Genomic DNA, 15,770 nt, shown 5'->3' with positions numbered 1-15,770 from the left:
GATGAGATTATTGTGGAAAGGGTAGAAGGAGAAAAAGTTAAATGTCAACCCTGCAGAAAGCTGCTTCACCTCCCTGCCTACCTGAATCTGCACACCAATATTCGAATTTTCCTTTCCAAAGATACCAATTAAACCTTCTTCCTTCAGCTAACATCATTTTCTTTTCTCAAAAAAAAAAATTAAGGATTTAAATTATGATTGTGGAGACTTTAATTTTTTTTCTTTTAAAATCAGCAACTTAAACCTTCAGGTGTTGGAAAAAAAAAATCCATTCACTTTCTAGAGGTACTTCTTACTTTAATCTGCAGCCACATCACCCTTGACGTGAATTCATTTTACCCCACCCTTCTCCTTCAGTCTTTTTTCCCATTCTCTCCTTATCTTTTGCACGAAAACACACACAAATGACACAGTTTTCTGACAGCTTAATGGAACTTTCAAGGACTTTGGGGACTAGGTTAGTCATGATCGTATTAACTGAACATCTGGTGTAGTTAAAAATTTGCTCTTTAATTACTTCGGCTGCACTATGTTCATCTAAAAGTTGTTTTGCCCTAACAATAAAATTGTGAAGAGTCAATTTATACTTTGGACCATGTGTAATGGGAAAATAATACTAGTTTTTTCTCAAAACTTTCTGATAGCCTCATTTCTTGGAGTTTAGGGGGAAAAAAATGCCTGTCATAGGTGTTCCTTTGCAAACCTCGCTGCTCCACAAAGCAGTCTAGCAAGAGCAAAATAGTGGACACTGGGAAACTTCCTAAGGACAGCTTCTCCTTTCTTGACATTATACGTAAGAACGGCCTCAAAAGCCTCAAGAGTTGCTCAGAGTACATAGTTCATGCCATTGCCATACAGAGAAAGAGGACAGAAAAGTTGGATCCACGCGCTGGTCCCGGGGAGGTTACAGGCTGTGCTCACTTGAGTTAAAGTCCTGGACAGCGTGTGGACTGCACTGCCGGCCGGCCTGAGCAGACCCACAAGAACTGCATCATGTGGGTGCAAATCTCCCAGCACCTTCATCAGAGAAAGGCCCCGGAGTCAACTAGTGAAGTACAGTCGGATAAATTCAGAGATACTGGGTACACAGTACCTAGGCTCCTAATCGCTGTCAGAAAGCTAATTATGAGCAGTATGAAGTTTTGTCATCCCTAATTAATATTTCTTAAGCTCTCGTAAGTCTAGAACAACCTGGAAACAATCGTAAAGAGATTCCTTTTTAATGAGATAACAGGAATTTTCCACTGCAATTAATTTTACTTTTTTTTTAAAAGATGCATTCTTTTTCATTTATCTGCAGTTACATTTCCTCACTGAAGGCAGGGTTGGTCATTATGAACTGTACAGAAATCATGGAAGTTCCATATAGTCACCACCGACAATGCATTATTAGGAGGGAAAATGGTGTCAAGAAATTTATAGGGCAGCAAAGTGCATTACGCCTAACCTTCTGGACATATTAGAGCTTGTCATTTCCAGTCCGAGAGCCTCCTGTTATTCATAAATAATAGATAACACTGGACACAATCCTCTGACATTTGTTAAGGTAATAAATACAGCCAAAATGCTGATGGGTCTTGCACTCCATGATTTAAAAGCATACAGCAGAAATTTAATGTAACTTAAAATGTCTTATGTAAGTCTATGGATTTGCAGATTCAGTTCAACTCAGCAGACCTGTAAGCACGGAGTTCCGCTGAGTGCACTGTTGTGCGAGGCATTTTTATGACTATGAAGCAGGACCTTAATTTAGGGAACAAAACATGAGCTCAGGTCCCTCTCCCCACCCACAGGAGAAAGAAGAGAATCTTCCTGAGTTTCTTATTCTCTTGTCTGATCACGTAGAGGTAGGGGGAAAGATCCCCAGAACCATTATCCAGTGTTGCTTGGTGGCTGTGCACCATTTGAGCCAAGGCGATTTGAAGGTGACATGAGATGCAGGCATTAAAGGAGGCTGCTCTCTTCGGTAGTGAGTTCCTCCTAAGATTCTGCTGCTTCTGTCCCTGGGACCCAGAACTGACTGGGCTGGCCCAACCTAGGACTCCCCTGGGCTCTGTAGTACCAACAGTACCTGATGGCCTCTATGACAGTGATGGGAGCATCAGAAACCCCCGTGTTTATGCTAGGGCAAACAAAGAGACTGCAGGCATTTTTCTAGCAACTTTCGGCTCCAGCAGATTGAGCTGATTTCTGTTACAGAAGTAGTGGCACAACACTTGAGGACATATGTCAAGCTTCTGTCAGGTACCAAGGGGAAGTGTTACATTTGTCTGCCTCTCCAATGAAATCACATCAATTTTGTATTCCTTCTCAGAATGTGGCAACCACAGTACAGAAAATGTCATGCAGGAGACCCACTAAAGACTCATACTTTGAACACCAAGGAAGACTGCATTCATTCATTCATTCATTTCACAAATAATTCTGAAAGTCTGGCTATACACTGCCTCACTGGTGTCTGGGGTCGGACTTTAAAGCAAAACATTGATGTGTTTTCTGGAATATTATTCACATCATTTAGGGCAGTGCTTCTCAAGCTTCGGTGAGCATACAAATCATCTGGAGGCCTTGTTAAAACATAAATTTCTTAACCCAATCTCCAGAGAGTCTGATTCTGAAGGCCTGGGTAGGACCCAAGCATCTGTATCTCTAACAAGTTCCTGGTGATGCTGACTGACTAACACTGATTGAGGACACTTTCCAAGTTGTATGGGCTGTCTTATTTAAGGTCACTTTCCATGATTTTGGTATATTTTTAAGTCCTTATTTTTCCATTCTTGGCTAACACAATTGAACCTAACCAAAGTGTAGCATTATAATAGTCTGTCTGGGACGATGTAGTAGGCAGGTAACTTGTCAGAAATTCTAGAAACATTACATTATTAATTGAGCATTAATACATGCCCTGCACAATGCCAACCGCTTTACGTGCATTTGTTTATTTAATCTATTTAGTCCTTCCAACAACATTCATCTCATTGCCAACGCTACTGGGGCTTAGAGAGACCGAGTTACTTGCCCAAGATCACAAAGCTAGTTAGTTATAGAGCCAATACTTAACTTTTGAGGTCACAAAGTCCTAGGTTTAAGTTCTTAACCAATAACACCCGGCCACATCTATAACCCACATCCCAAGAACTATAATTCTAGCAAGTTTAAGTTGGCAGTTTTAGGAGTATTTAAACAAACTTATTTCCTCCTATTTGTTTTCTTTGCTTTGCAGAAAAAAAAAAATCAAAGCACTGCAAATAAGCCAAAGAATCACCTGAATTTCACAATTTTATGAGGAGATCCACTTCCTTGTTTTGTAGCTTTGATGTCTCTTAGGAGAGCAAAGGAAGAAGATGAGATGAGGAAGGTGGAAAGTAGAAACGCTTTGCCTGGTTTCAAAAATTATTAGATGTTGAGCTTCTAGTCTTACCAGAAAGAAAACCTCAAAAAGAAAGAAAATAAACCATGTAAATTCTCCTAAAACTTTGCCCATCTGAAATAGGCATTACCTTTATAAAGACAGTAACAGATCTAGCACATGGAACATTCCAGAGCGTGGCTTTTAAGAATTGTATTATTGTGACAAGACCTCAGTCGCTGTTCTGGGTGTAGGGCTCCCACTGGCAGTGCCAAGTCTAAAATAAGGGAGCAGAGGAGGAACAGTGAACCCAGCACTCCCGATGGCACAGAGGGGAAAATGAATCTGTTTCCCCTACAAAAACATGTGAAATCGAATGAGTTACATACTCATTCTCCCTTTTCTCTCTGTGATCACATCCCAACCACCACCACCAAAAAAATGTATCAACTGGGTGATAGAAGTGGAAGTGGATTCATCTGCAGACAACCACAGTGTTATTTCAGTATGTGAGTTTTCAAATAGCCTCTGAACCAAGGATGTTCACCAGCCAGGAAGCTGCCTCTACTTTGGCATGGTCAGTCATGAATTTGATACATCTTGAAGACCATGGCCCTCCCAGTACCTAGACTTCTGCCTGCCAGGAAAAAAAAAAAAATTGAAAAGAAAAGAAAAAAGGGAAGTTTGAGTTATAAACTCTGAGCCCATTTCCATGGCTGCTGGCGCTTGAGTTTATTTCTAAGCCATCTGGTTCACATTATGCCGTAAGACAAGAAGAAGGCTGCTTCCTGCCGAGATAACCACAGAGAGCTCCCACTGCACTTTCCCTGTGGTCATCTCCATGGGCTGGGGTGTGGCTTTGAGGATAAACTGTCGCCAGTTAGGGTTTTTCCCCTGTTTGTTGCCTTCTCTCCTTACTAGGGATTACAGCGGGCCCTCTGTGGTTAGCGGCCGTGATGCTTGGCCCGTGATGAGTTCATTCATTCATACTGCCTTGCAGGACTGTGAGGCTGGCATTTTGTTGCAATAAGATTTTCAAACAAGAAAAATTGGGTTGTTAGATTGCATTCACCCAAGTTGTTATGAGGATTTCAAGGAAATTAGAGGCTTGTCTCACTATAAAGCAGAATCAAGAGTCTATTTTTAGGGGATCCCGCTCTGGGGCTTTTCTTGGTGTTTTGCCATCTCTCTGAGCTCTCAGACCCAATGCGAAGCCCGCTCTGGCTCGGTGGTGGAGGAAGTGTCCATCCTCCTTTCTGCCTTTGCATATTTCTCTAAAGGACACAGAGAGGCTTTGTTGTCTTTGTGGTTACCGGGCCCGCTTTACACAGATGCCTATTAATCACTTCACTATGGAGACAGACACATCCATCATATCACAGCAGCTCTGAAACAGGCAGTCCAGTGAGCAGGGGTGAGAGGGGAAAGTGTGCACTTAACCGTTTCAAGGTACTGGCTGCCTGAGATCTCACGTACTCACTCAGCAAGGTAACCGCGGTGGGGATGGCTCTTCCTTGGAACTTAGTTTACTAGGTGCAACAGATTTCACGTATTTTTATTTGTCTGTTTTGCTTCGTTTTTTGATAGGACCGATAACATCTTCCAGCTATTTCTGTATGATGCAGGGGTTAAGTATAGTGAAAGACAGAGTCTTCATTTTAAAAACAGTAATAATTAAATTCAGGTGGACCAGCTGTGCTTTTTGATGTAAAGGTACCAAGGTACTGACTCTTTGAAGCCTGTAGTTTTTCTATAATGGACTCAACATGGAACAGAGTGTGCTGAAAGTCCACTTTCTCAGGCAAGAAGGCCCTTGAAATAGCATGTGAATTAACCAATAGCTTTTCCTTCTAAAACTGACATGTCTTCTAAACATCTTTTTCAGTCTTTCAAGGCTTTTCACAGCCTGCTTCCAAATAGTGCTTAACTCTCGCTCTTACTTCTCCTCTGCAAGTACCCGTTCATTCATGCGTTCACTATTTATTTAACAGCTATTTACTGAGCACCTTTATGCCTGGGGATTCAGCAGGAAATCTCTCCCTCCTGGAGCTGTCTGGAGCAGTTTAGGTGTTAAAAAGAAACATAGGGCAGTATCATAGGGTGATGATTTCAGGACAGGGAAGGGCAGAGCTCAGGGGACACTTACAGAAGGAAGAGCTAAAGCTAACCTGTCTGAGGGAGCTGGAGAAGCTCATGTAAGCTAAATATCCCTGCTCTGACCCCTCACCTCTGGGGAGGTGAGCAGGGATATTCTGGGCAGAGGGAACAGCCTGTGTGAAATCCCAGAAGCAAGCGAGAATGCAGCAGAGGGCTGGTGCCTAGAGCGTAAGACAGTAGGAGGGAGCTGGACGAGCCATTTTTGAACACAGCCTTCACTTTCCTCCCTCCCATGCCTTGGGTCCCAGTTGCGCTCCACTTCAGAGACAACCTACCCACCATGAAGGCTTAGCTCAAACGCCACCTCCTACAGAAAGCCTCTGTCCGTACTGAAGTAGAAGCGATGCATCTCACGATGCTTCCACACTTTGGGTGCACTGTCTGAGTACGCGCCCGCCTTCTCCCCTACTAGACCTTAGGGTTTGTGCCTCCTTCACCTGTCTCCCCAGCACCTAGTACGCTGCTCTCGTCCTTGCTCAGTAGATGTTCTCTGAAGGCGGCCACGAGATGCCTGGAGCCCAAACCTTGTTGGTCCAAGAGAGTGACAGTCACATCACAATCCAAACTTGAGTTAGGAGAGCATCTTTTCTGAGGCACGTTGTCCCAGAGCCTGGCGCTGGGCCCCCCGTGCAGACTAGAGGCAACGGTAGAGAACCCACGAGCAGGACTACCAGAAAGCATTATTTAAATAAGGAATGTGATGTTTGAAATTTCAAAACGCACTGACATGGTCATTCTAGGAAAAATTAGAACCATGCTGGACTTCCCCTTATTTTATAGTTTATAATTGTTCTTAGTTGAAATTACATATTGTAGGGCCTGGAGGGTGGGGCTGTTCATAATCTCTTCATTGCTTCTGCCTCTAACGAGCTTCAGACTGCCCTCCTGAGACCTTCTAGCATCCCTCCGGCACCTGGAAACTCTCACCTCGGGGCGGGGTGGAGGGGGAAACAGTGGAGATTCTATTCTTCCTCAGTTCTGCCAATTTAAGGCATGATTTCAGAGAAATCTCTAAGCCATTGTGTGTCTTGCTTCCTGCAAAAGGAAGGTGGAAAGAATAACCATTTAGCACCTCATGACTGGTGAGAAATAGCTGGCGGTTAATGAATCAATGCAGAGGGCTTTTCAGATACTGTTTTCATTACTAATGCCCCGTTTTCAGCTGGTGAGAGCAGAAGGCCCCGGGGTTGGCAGAGGAAGGCATTTCAATATCCCAGGGTGGGGAAACCAACTGACTGGTCCCTCTCCAGTGGGGGACTCCTGTGGGAGGAGTGTACCGCCCGACGCAGGCCCTCCCGCTTCCCCAGGGTTTCAGTGCAGCATCTGAAGCAATGATGTTCATCCAGCTCCAACCCTGCATCCTTTGCATTTGAATTATCCAGTTCCACTGGAGTACTCGGTTGATACCAATAACCCATTTACCCTCTTCTTCTCTTCTGGAGTTACCCCAGAACAAATGTCTTTTCATTTTAAAAATAGTTTATTTTATTATTATTTTGAATACATGCTGAGCACCCTTGTAGATTTCTTTTGTCTAACAGATGTTAGTATGATTATGTTCTGTTATATGACTGGAGATATAATTCGTTTCTGTGACTTCAGAAGCATGGTTATGCCTGGTCACTGCAAAGAAGACCCACCAAGTTTAGAAGTCCAGTTTAAAACGTCACTGCAATGTACTGCAAAACCCATTTATTTAATAATCATTTATTAAGTGCCCAACTAAGAGCTCTGGGGATGGGGAGGATCATAAATGCATATAAAATATGGTCCCTGCCCTCAAGGAGCTGACTGCAGGATTGTTATCCCACTTTGGAGTCTAACAATAATCGCTGTGTTTTGCTCAACACTTCACGCTGTTGCTGTTTTACTTATTTCAAAATTCAGGACCTACAGGCAGTCCTGAAACAGAGGTACACATTCCCTGATGTTGCCCCAACATATCATCCCTCTGGCAACGTCTGGACAGCCCAAGGCCTGGAGCTGCGAAGAACAGGTCCATCCCTCTCCTTCCTAGCAAACGTCATCTAACAGCGCAGCAGTGACTGTTCCTCTGAAGCCCTGGGGAGCTACTAACCCACTGCTTCTCTTCTGCAGCTTCCTCTGACCTTTAGATTTGCCCAGCAAACTACAGCACTTAAGCTCTTTCTTATTCATTACTTTAGTTGATTCTTGTAACAACCCATTAAGGCATTAAGATGAAGTGTGTTAACCCCACATTACAGATGAAAACACTGAGACCCAGAGATGTTCAGTCACTTGCCAAAGGGTCACCCAGCAGTAATGGGAGCCTAAGACTCCAGGCCTTTGGAGATCTCTAATGTTGCCTGAACGCACCCCAAGCCTGACAAGTCGGGGGTGTTCAGTCCTTCACAGTGACCAACGGCACAAAGTTGATCTGATCATTTCCACAGCTATGCTTTTGCCCTCTTTCATGATATAAGCAGAAAGCTTTAAGTTTGGACAGCATTTTCCAGAAGTAACTTTTAATGTCTTATCTTCTTGACTTTGCTTTCAACTCAATCTCTGATCTGTTTCTAACTTAGGACATAGGGTTTCTGAACTTGCATAAGCAGATGAGGGAAGCCACCTGCTTCATGGTAGATATCTCACTATTTACATAACAAAATGAGACAGACAGAGCTGTCTGGGACACCATTTTTCTCAAAGGTCAGACTCCGCTTGATTTGTTAACAACCAAAAACCTGAACTCAAATGTCATCCACTAAAAAAAGAGTTTTTCCCAGGGAAAGAGCAAGTGGGGTCCTGGCGTCTAAGATAGTCAAGGACCTTCTAAAAGAAGACTATTTGGGAGCTAAAAGTAAAGTTAAGAAGCAATGGATGTACTTGACAATTTTGGAGCTTTCCCAATTAAAAAATAAATGAAAGAAATGGATTGCTAGCCTTATTCTTTCTATGGTCCTCTTAAGCTGAAACAGTAATTTAAATTGTAAAATGTCAAAGTCAATTATATTAACTACCTATTACTACAAGTTTACCGGAAAGACACAGCTCCCATAAACACAGTTGCCTGGAAGGGATCTGTGAAATAACCCACTGCTATGAACAAGTTTATCTAGTATTCTGCATCTGTAGGGTCTAGCCCGTGTAACATCCCACTGACATCACCAAGTCAATCAGCGAAATTAAACCCATTTTATTCACAGGTGTATGTTTTTGTGCCATTCTATGTAGGTGGTTAAAAAAAAAAACAACGATGTTCAGTAGAACCCCACGCAAAATCAAAACTGAAAGAAAATCAGTTGCTATTTTAGCATTACAATAAGGAAATGAAAATTTAAGGAAGAAATTTTCATTAGCACAGTTCCTTGGTGAGTAGGTATTAAAATACATTTGGATGCGAGACACTCCACTGTTTGGGTAGCTCCACATCATAGAAGGTGTGAGTTATAGCTGCATTTCCTGCTGGTTTTCTGCTTCACAGTTTCTACCCCTTAAAAGTTCATGAAGATAAATCTGGAAATATTTGAAAAGTGTCACATCTGGAAATTATTCAGTGTCTTACCATCTTACACTCTCCTTTCCCTGGGGTGAACTGCTTCTCCTGCCCCTCACTACCAAGCGCATGTGTGTAATCACAGAATCTTCGTTTCTCAAGAGGTATTTGCTGCTTCTATTTATTCCCCACCTTAAGCCAGAATCCTTTGTCACAGGACAATCATTTCCACAGCAACCAAGTGTGATGTCACAACTGAGGGGAGGAGGACTGTTCACAAAGAAAAGAGAAGGCTATGTTTTCTTCTTCAGGATACAGTTACTGAGTCTTAAAACCATCGCTTCACTAACTAAAATATTTTAGTGGAAAAACCCCATGACAAAGCTGCGTTACTTCAAGGTCTCAGCTGTGACACACAAAGCGTTTCCGCAGAAGTTTAAGGGTTGTGCGTTGTGGGTTTGGGAAGGCGTAGAGATTTTTATTTCATTTCATTCTAATTCTGTACCACTGATAAGTGCCAGTAAAATACATTAAACATATCCCAGAAAGACTTGATTCAGTAGATGAAAAATGTGTCTCCTGAGACCAGAGAAGGTACATTTTCTGTCTTACTATCATTTCCATAATAGGAACAATGTTTACATTTCCTCAGCCAGGGCAGAGCCTCTAATGTATTCATGTTCTTTCATTCTCCAGAGGCAGGAACTGAGGTATTTGAGATTTTATTTTTTAGCTACTGCATCAAGCACTTAAGATCTGACAACTGTGGTGTGTTGTCTCACTTGGTATTAAAAAAATAAAAGCTTCAGTGTTTGCATTTGATTAGAGTCTCTCAGCTTGGTGGCTGATTAAGCAGGAACGGGGAGAGCAACGTTCTTCAGAAGCACAGCATCTTGGTTAATGCGGTGTAAGATTATTGACGGCTATAGTCACGTAATTTTTATTAAATTGAAGAGATTAGCTCTGCTGAAGAACCTCACCATGACAGCAAAGTCTAGCCGTAATAATGAGACCTGACACTTCTCAAACCCACTACAGGGCCCCAAATGCTCTCTTTTTCTTATTATTCTTTCAGTTCAAGTAAGGGAACCACTTCACTCAAATATTCAATGTATTTACCTGAAATTGAGTGTGCGTGGGGTGTTTTTTTGTTTTTTGTGGTTTTTTTTGGAGAGGTGATGCAAAATCAGCATAAACATTGTAATCTCTGAGCTTTAACTATTCTCTTTCACTGTAAGTGATACACAGCCTTTCCCCAGCTGCCTGAAATGCTAACATAGCTTTTCTCCAAGTGGACGCCATGGTGCTCATAAAGAAGTCACCCGAGAAGAAGACCCTGGAAGCCTGGAGTGTCGCACGATTTGTTCATTTAACACGTGTGAAATTGTTGCCTCTTCCCCCAGACTCAAAATGTCTCCCAATTTTAAGGGGGGAAGACTGGCAAAAAGATGAAGAGGGAAAGAGGGGTACATTTTGGAAAGGGGAAAGCTGCTATATTCCAAAGAGTGAAGCAAAGTAGAAAGAGCACCACGTACTAGAAAGAGGGAAAAGCATTTTCCAGCACACAAAGAAGGCAACAACATGCTTGGGGGTGGGGTGGGGAGGATTAATTAGCTAATGTTTGGCAAGCTGCGCCTCGATGACAAGTTCTGCAGAGGTGCTATTGTCACTTATTACTGTTATTAATTAACAGGGTGAATGCCAAACAAAAAATAAGCCACGCGGTGTGCTTTCATTTCTCAACACCATCTGCGGTATCTTTTGCAGGAGTGATTCGGGAAAGTTACCTCAAAGGCCATGACCAGCTCGTCCCTGTCACCCTCCTGGCCATTGCGGTCATTCTGGCTTTCGTCATGGGGGCCGTCTTCTCGGGCATCATCGTCTACTGCGTCTGCGATCACCGGCGCAAAGACGTGGCCTCCGTGCAGCGCAAGGAGAAGGAGCTCAGCCACTCGCGCCGCGGCTCCATGAGCAGCGTCACCAAGCTCAGCGGCCTCTTTGGGGACACCCAGTCCAAAGACCCGAAGCCGGAAGCCATCCTCACGCCACTCATGCATAATGGCAAGCTCGCCACTCCCAGCAACACGGCCAAGATGCTCATCAAGGCCGACCAGCACCACCTGGACCTGGCCGCCCTGCCCACCCCAGAGTCCACCCCAACGCTGCAACACAAGCGCAAGCCCAGCCGCGGCAGCCGCGAGTGGGAAAGGAACCAGAACCTCATCAACGCCTGCACCAAGGACATGCCCCCCATGGGCTCCCCGGTGATCCCCACGGACCTGCCCCTGCGGGCCTCCCCCAGCCACATCCCCAGCGTGGTGGTGCTGCCCATCACGCAGCAGGGCTACCAGCATGAGTACGTGGACCAGCCCAAAATGAGCGAGGTGGCCCAGATGGCGCTGGAGGACCCGGCGGCCACCCTGGAGTATAAGACCATCAAGGAACATCTCAGCAGCAAGAGTCCCAACCATGGGGTGAACCTGGTGGAGAACCTGGACAGCCTGCCCCCCAAAGTCCCCCAGCGGGAGGCCTCCCTGGGCCCTCCCGGAGCCTCCCTGTCTCAGAACGGCCTGAGCAAGCGGCTGGAGATGCACCACTCCTCGTCCTACGGGCTTGACTATAAGAGGAGCTACCCCACGAACTCGCTCACGAGAAGCCACCAGGCCGCCACGCTCAAAAGAAACAATACTAACTCCTCCAATTCCTCCCATCTCTCCAGAAACCAGAGCTTTGGCCGGGGAGACAACCCGCCCCCAGCCCCGCAGAGGGTGGACTCCATCCAGGTGCACAGCTCCCAGCCCTCGGGCCAGGCCGTGACTGTTTCGAGGCAGCCCAGCCTCAACGCCTACAACTCACTGACGAGGGCGGGGCTGAAGCGCACACCCTCCCTAAAGCCGGACGTGCCCCCCAAACCTTCCTTTGCCCCCCTTTCCACATCCATGAAGCCCAATGATGCGTGTACATAATCCCAGGGGGAGGGGTCAGGTGTCGAACCAGCAGGAAAGGCGAGGCGCCCGCTCAGCTCGGCGAGGTTCTCGGCTGCTGAGTACCCACCCGACCAGGACGGCCGCGGCGGCGCCCGGGACGCTGGGTCCTCCCCTGCGACGCTGGCGGGGGGGGGGGGGGGGGGGGGGGCCTCTGGAGAACTGGGCCATGCGGTTCGGTGAAGGTTCGCGACGCGGGACTCACCTCCATCCTCTTCCTTCACTCTCCCCCCACACTCCACAACAGGTCGGACTCACGAAAGACTTCAGTCAGCATCACAAACATGAGCCAAAAGCACATACCCACCCAGCCACCCCCCCCTCCCACATGTGCGCCTGCGCGCCCGCGTGCACGCACGCGCACACACGTACACGTACACGTACACACACACACACACACGTGAACTGCAAGTGCAACATTTTGTCCGGGACTGCACGGGGCGCCGCCCAGCTGGGCTAGCGTCCCAACCTGCAAAACACAAATACATTTTTAAAAATCATGAAACTTAAAAAGACAAAAAAATAAATAAAGAAAGAATTCATTGATAATTCTAACTCAGACTTTAACAATGGCAGAAGTTTACTATGCGCAGATACTGTGAAATGCCCACCAGTGTTACAGCTTTCTGTTATAGCAGATGAATGCCATGTTGGGCGACTATGCCATAGATTTCTGCTCCTCTCTTTTTAATGAAATAACGTGACCGTTAACGCAAGTAACTCTTTATTTATTGTTCACCCTTTTTTTTTTTTTCCTTAAGGAAAGGACTCTTCCACATACCATCCTCTGAACAGCTCTTCAGAAAGCCCCTTGACAGTTAAAACTATTTAACGTGAAATCCATTAACTGGAATAATTAAGTTTCTTTATTTTTACAATAAATTCACTGAGTAAATAAGTTGGAGCTGGAATTCTGCACTTTGTGTTTGGACTGTCTTATCTCTAGCTAAAGGAAAACCTTAAGGGGAATATTTATTTCAATCTACCAGTTAATGTGCTGGTCAGGTCTCTGGCCTGTAACATGCAAAAGAGTAACTTGTTTAGAAGTCCTTCCAGATCCTAACTTCTAATGCAACCAGGAGAGGAACTTTCAGAATGGCACATCATGTCCCATTGCTGCCAACATGGCATTGTCAGTGGTTCCTACTTTCTGTGAAGGCACCAGCTTGTGATACGCCATCTCATTTCACCTTGCATGTGAGACAGCAAACAAAATCCACCAATGGTGTGAACTAATTAATATGCTGGCTGCTATCTTGCATAAATTAATGGTTTGATCACACAGGTTTTTCGTGGGGTTACATCTGTGAATAGCCTGTTTTCCACATGTAAATTTGTGCCTTACACCCTGAGTTGTGTACACTTGTAAACTGTCATTATGATAAACTTTTCCCCCCTTGAAAATAAATGCAGATATTTATTTAACCCTCCCTCCCTCTCCCCATCCCCACTCCAGCCTTCTGGAAGATTAGAGTCCAGCAGATGGAAGAAGAATGCAGCGGTGATGGTTCTAATCCTGCAGCCTGGGAAAGCTGGGCGGCACCACACCCTCAGATTCACACTTCCTTCTAGTTGTGCCAACTCCAGCCACCCTCTGGCCATGCTGCCAAGCATGGATCCCAGTGTTGTGGGTGGCAAATCCCTTTTCTCCCTCCAGAGCTCCCTGCTCCCCTTATATTTTCAGATCATTTCAACATGGTGATACCCTCATTAGCCAGCAGAAAAGGGACTCATGTCCCAGTCCTCATTTCTGCTGTGTCCGCTGCCTGGAGAACACCCCATGTGAGGCTGGGCAGGCACCTGGGAGGAGTCTCCAAGCCATGTGCTCAGCATGCACGTGCAATGTACACAAAGAAATGACAGTGGAAATAGATGCAGGCAGGCTGGTCCCTGCAGTGATTAATGAGCAACTCCAAGTACAAGGCCAACCACAATGGATGCTGCAAAAAAAACCTTGACTGGGGCAAAAGGTTTTTAATTTTTTTAATTTCTTTATCCGTTTTCTTGTTATTGTTTGGAGGGGGAGGGGGTGGGGCGTGTGTTTTTCCCCTTGGTTTTCATTAGCTCGAGCACACACAAGGGACTTTTGTTTACTCTATCACGAACAAAAGAATTGTCAACATAGTGTAAACCAGGCACACTGTTGTTGGTTGTTACTGTTTTTTTAAACAACTAAACCGTATTTGATGGTCTCTTTGTCTCCTTTTCATTTCTGGTTTGACCTTCTGGGTTTAGTTTTGTCCTTAAAGAAAACTTAAAAAAAAACAGTTTGGGATAATTTTGAATTGACTGGTGAGAAGTGGTACCTCTATAATCAGAATGAGACCTGGATGTATAGCCAGGGCACGTGCACAGCCTTTGTTCCAAACATCCTTTGCAGTTTTGCTATTGTTTAGGATCGGTTTTTGTCATTCTTGTGTTATGTTATCGGTTTTTGTTTTGTTTTGTATTGTTTTGTTAGTAAAATCAGTGTACTCTGAAACCATGAAACTTTTCTAGAAATAGAAATATTGTTTTCTCCCTTCTATTTTCTCTAGAAATGCCGAACTTAGGAAGGTGATGGGTACATATCACCCTGCTACCTTCTTCCCCAAGCTTCACTCCCAGGGTACTGAGGTGCAGCCCCTACTCTCTCAACCCATCATTGCCTCAGCTGTTTAGCTCTGGGTCCTAACTTCCACCCCAATCCCTGCATCCCACAGCCCATCACTTGTGGTGTTAACCCTAAAATGCCCACAAGTATTGAGCGGGTCTTCTGCATTTTTTTACCTTTTTCTTTTGTTCCCCATGGCGTATGGGGGGAGGGTCCATGAACCTGAGTGTGCCTTTGCTTTCCACCCTTGCTCGACACTGGTAGATGCAACAAACTCAGATTTATATTTGTTGTAAAGTTGTAAAAATATTGTGATGTCACCAATTTTCCTTCCATCTCCACATCCCCTAACATCTGATTCACGACTTAATGTATGTTGTAAAAAAGAAAAAAAAGAGAAGAAAAAAGGGAAAAAAGACAAAAAAAAAAAAAAAGGCCAGGAAAAGGCTCTTTATTACTTAAAAGTAATAAAACAAGACTGTTCTACATTCTCTTTGGTGTCCTGAATGCTTTTATTTATCTCATAATTGTTCGCTTTTCACCTGGACCCTTTTGGGCCAGGAGTCCACTCTTTCCTCCATCTCTATTTGGTTTCCAAAACATAAATCACAACATAGTTAGACCCATTTGTTTGCAGTCCCCACACTCTGCTCCCCAAATTATTGATGTGTTCTCCCTGCCTGCACCCAGCCTGGAGCAGAATCGGAGCAGAAGCCACCGGTAATTAAAAGGCAGATCACGCATTGACTCCCTCAATTCATTTTATGCATTTTCTTTTTATGGGCTTGTTCATCATCAAACATTTATGGTAGGCTTGATAGTTTAAGAGATCAAGGCTAGGATTTTAGTATGTAGGGTCCACTAAAAATAGATCCTTGCACAGATGTGACTCCAGTCTTTTTACATATTAATAAAGCAGAGGGTGCCGGATTTTACTCCTTGTTAGCATTTATCTCTTGTTACCCAGAAGACACGGTCGGAGGTATATTGGGATGTGGCGCTTGATTTGTATTTTGCAGGATAGCATTATGAAATGCCTACATCAGGTTTTTCCTTTTGAAAGATTTTTAAATAATGATTTAAATAAGTCCTCAGTTGGAGTATTTTACATTTGACCTTCTGAAGTCATTTTTTCCAAGTGTTTTGGGTCAGTTTGAGTGTGGGAAGCTGCCCTTGGACCTCAACTTACACCTTTAGTGGTCCCATCACTTTTTGATAAGTCATTTCCAA

At 44.5% G+C, this 15,770-nt stretch overlaps 1 protein-coding gene and 1 pseudogene across 3 annotated transcripts in view; both read left to right on the top strand.

Moving 5' to 3' along the window:
* SEMA6A (semaphorin 6A) overlaps positions 1-12,701 on the top strand; it is a 118,874-nt gene extending 106,173 nt beyond the window's left edge. For all 3 annotated transcript variants that reach the window (XM_031448866.2, XM_031448865.2, XM_010987493.3), the window contains one exon: positions 10,731-12,701. In XM_031448866.2, coding sequence (XP_031304726.1) covers positions 10,731-11,929 — 1,199 coding nt within the window. In that variant the 3' untranslated portion in view covers positions 11,930-12,701. The remainder of the gene's footprint in view (positions 1-10,730) is intronic.
* A 624-nt stretch (positions 12,702-13,325) lies between these two features.
* On the top strand, positions 13,326-15,031 carry LOC105095362 (uncharacterized; annotated as a pseudogene).
* The last annotated feature ends 739 nt before the right edge of the window (positions 15,032-15,770 follow it).

Source organism: Camelus dromedarius, chromosome 3 (assembly GCF_036321535.1).
Source record: "Camelus dromedarius isolate mCamDro1 chromosome 3, mCamDro1.pat, whole genome shotgun sequence".
NCBI classification, from domain to species: domain Eukaryota; kingdom Metazoa; phylum Chordata; class Mammalia; order Artiodactyla; family Camelidae; genus Camelus; species Camelus dromedarius.
Note: the sequence above shows the minus strand (reverse complement) of the source record. Positions and strands in the feature narration are given on the sequence as shown.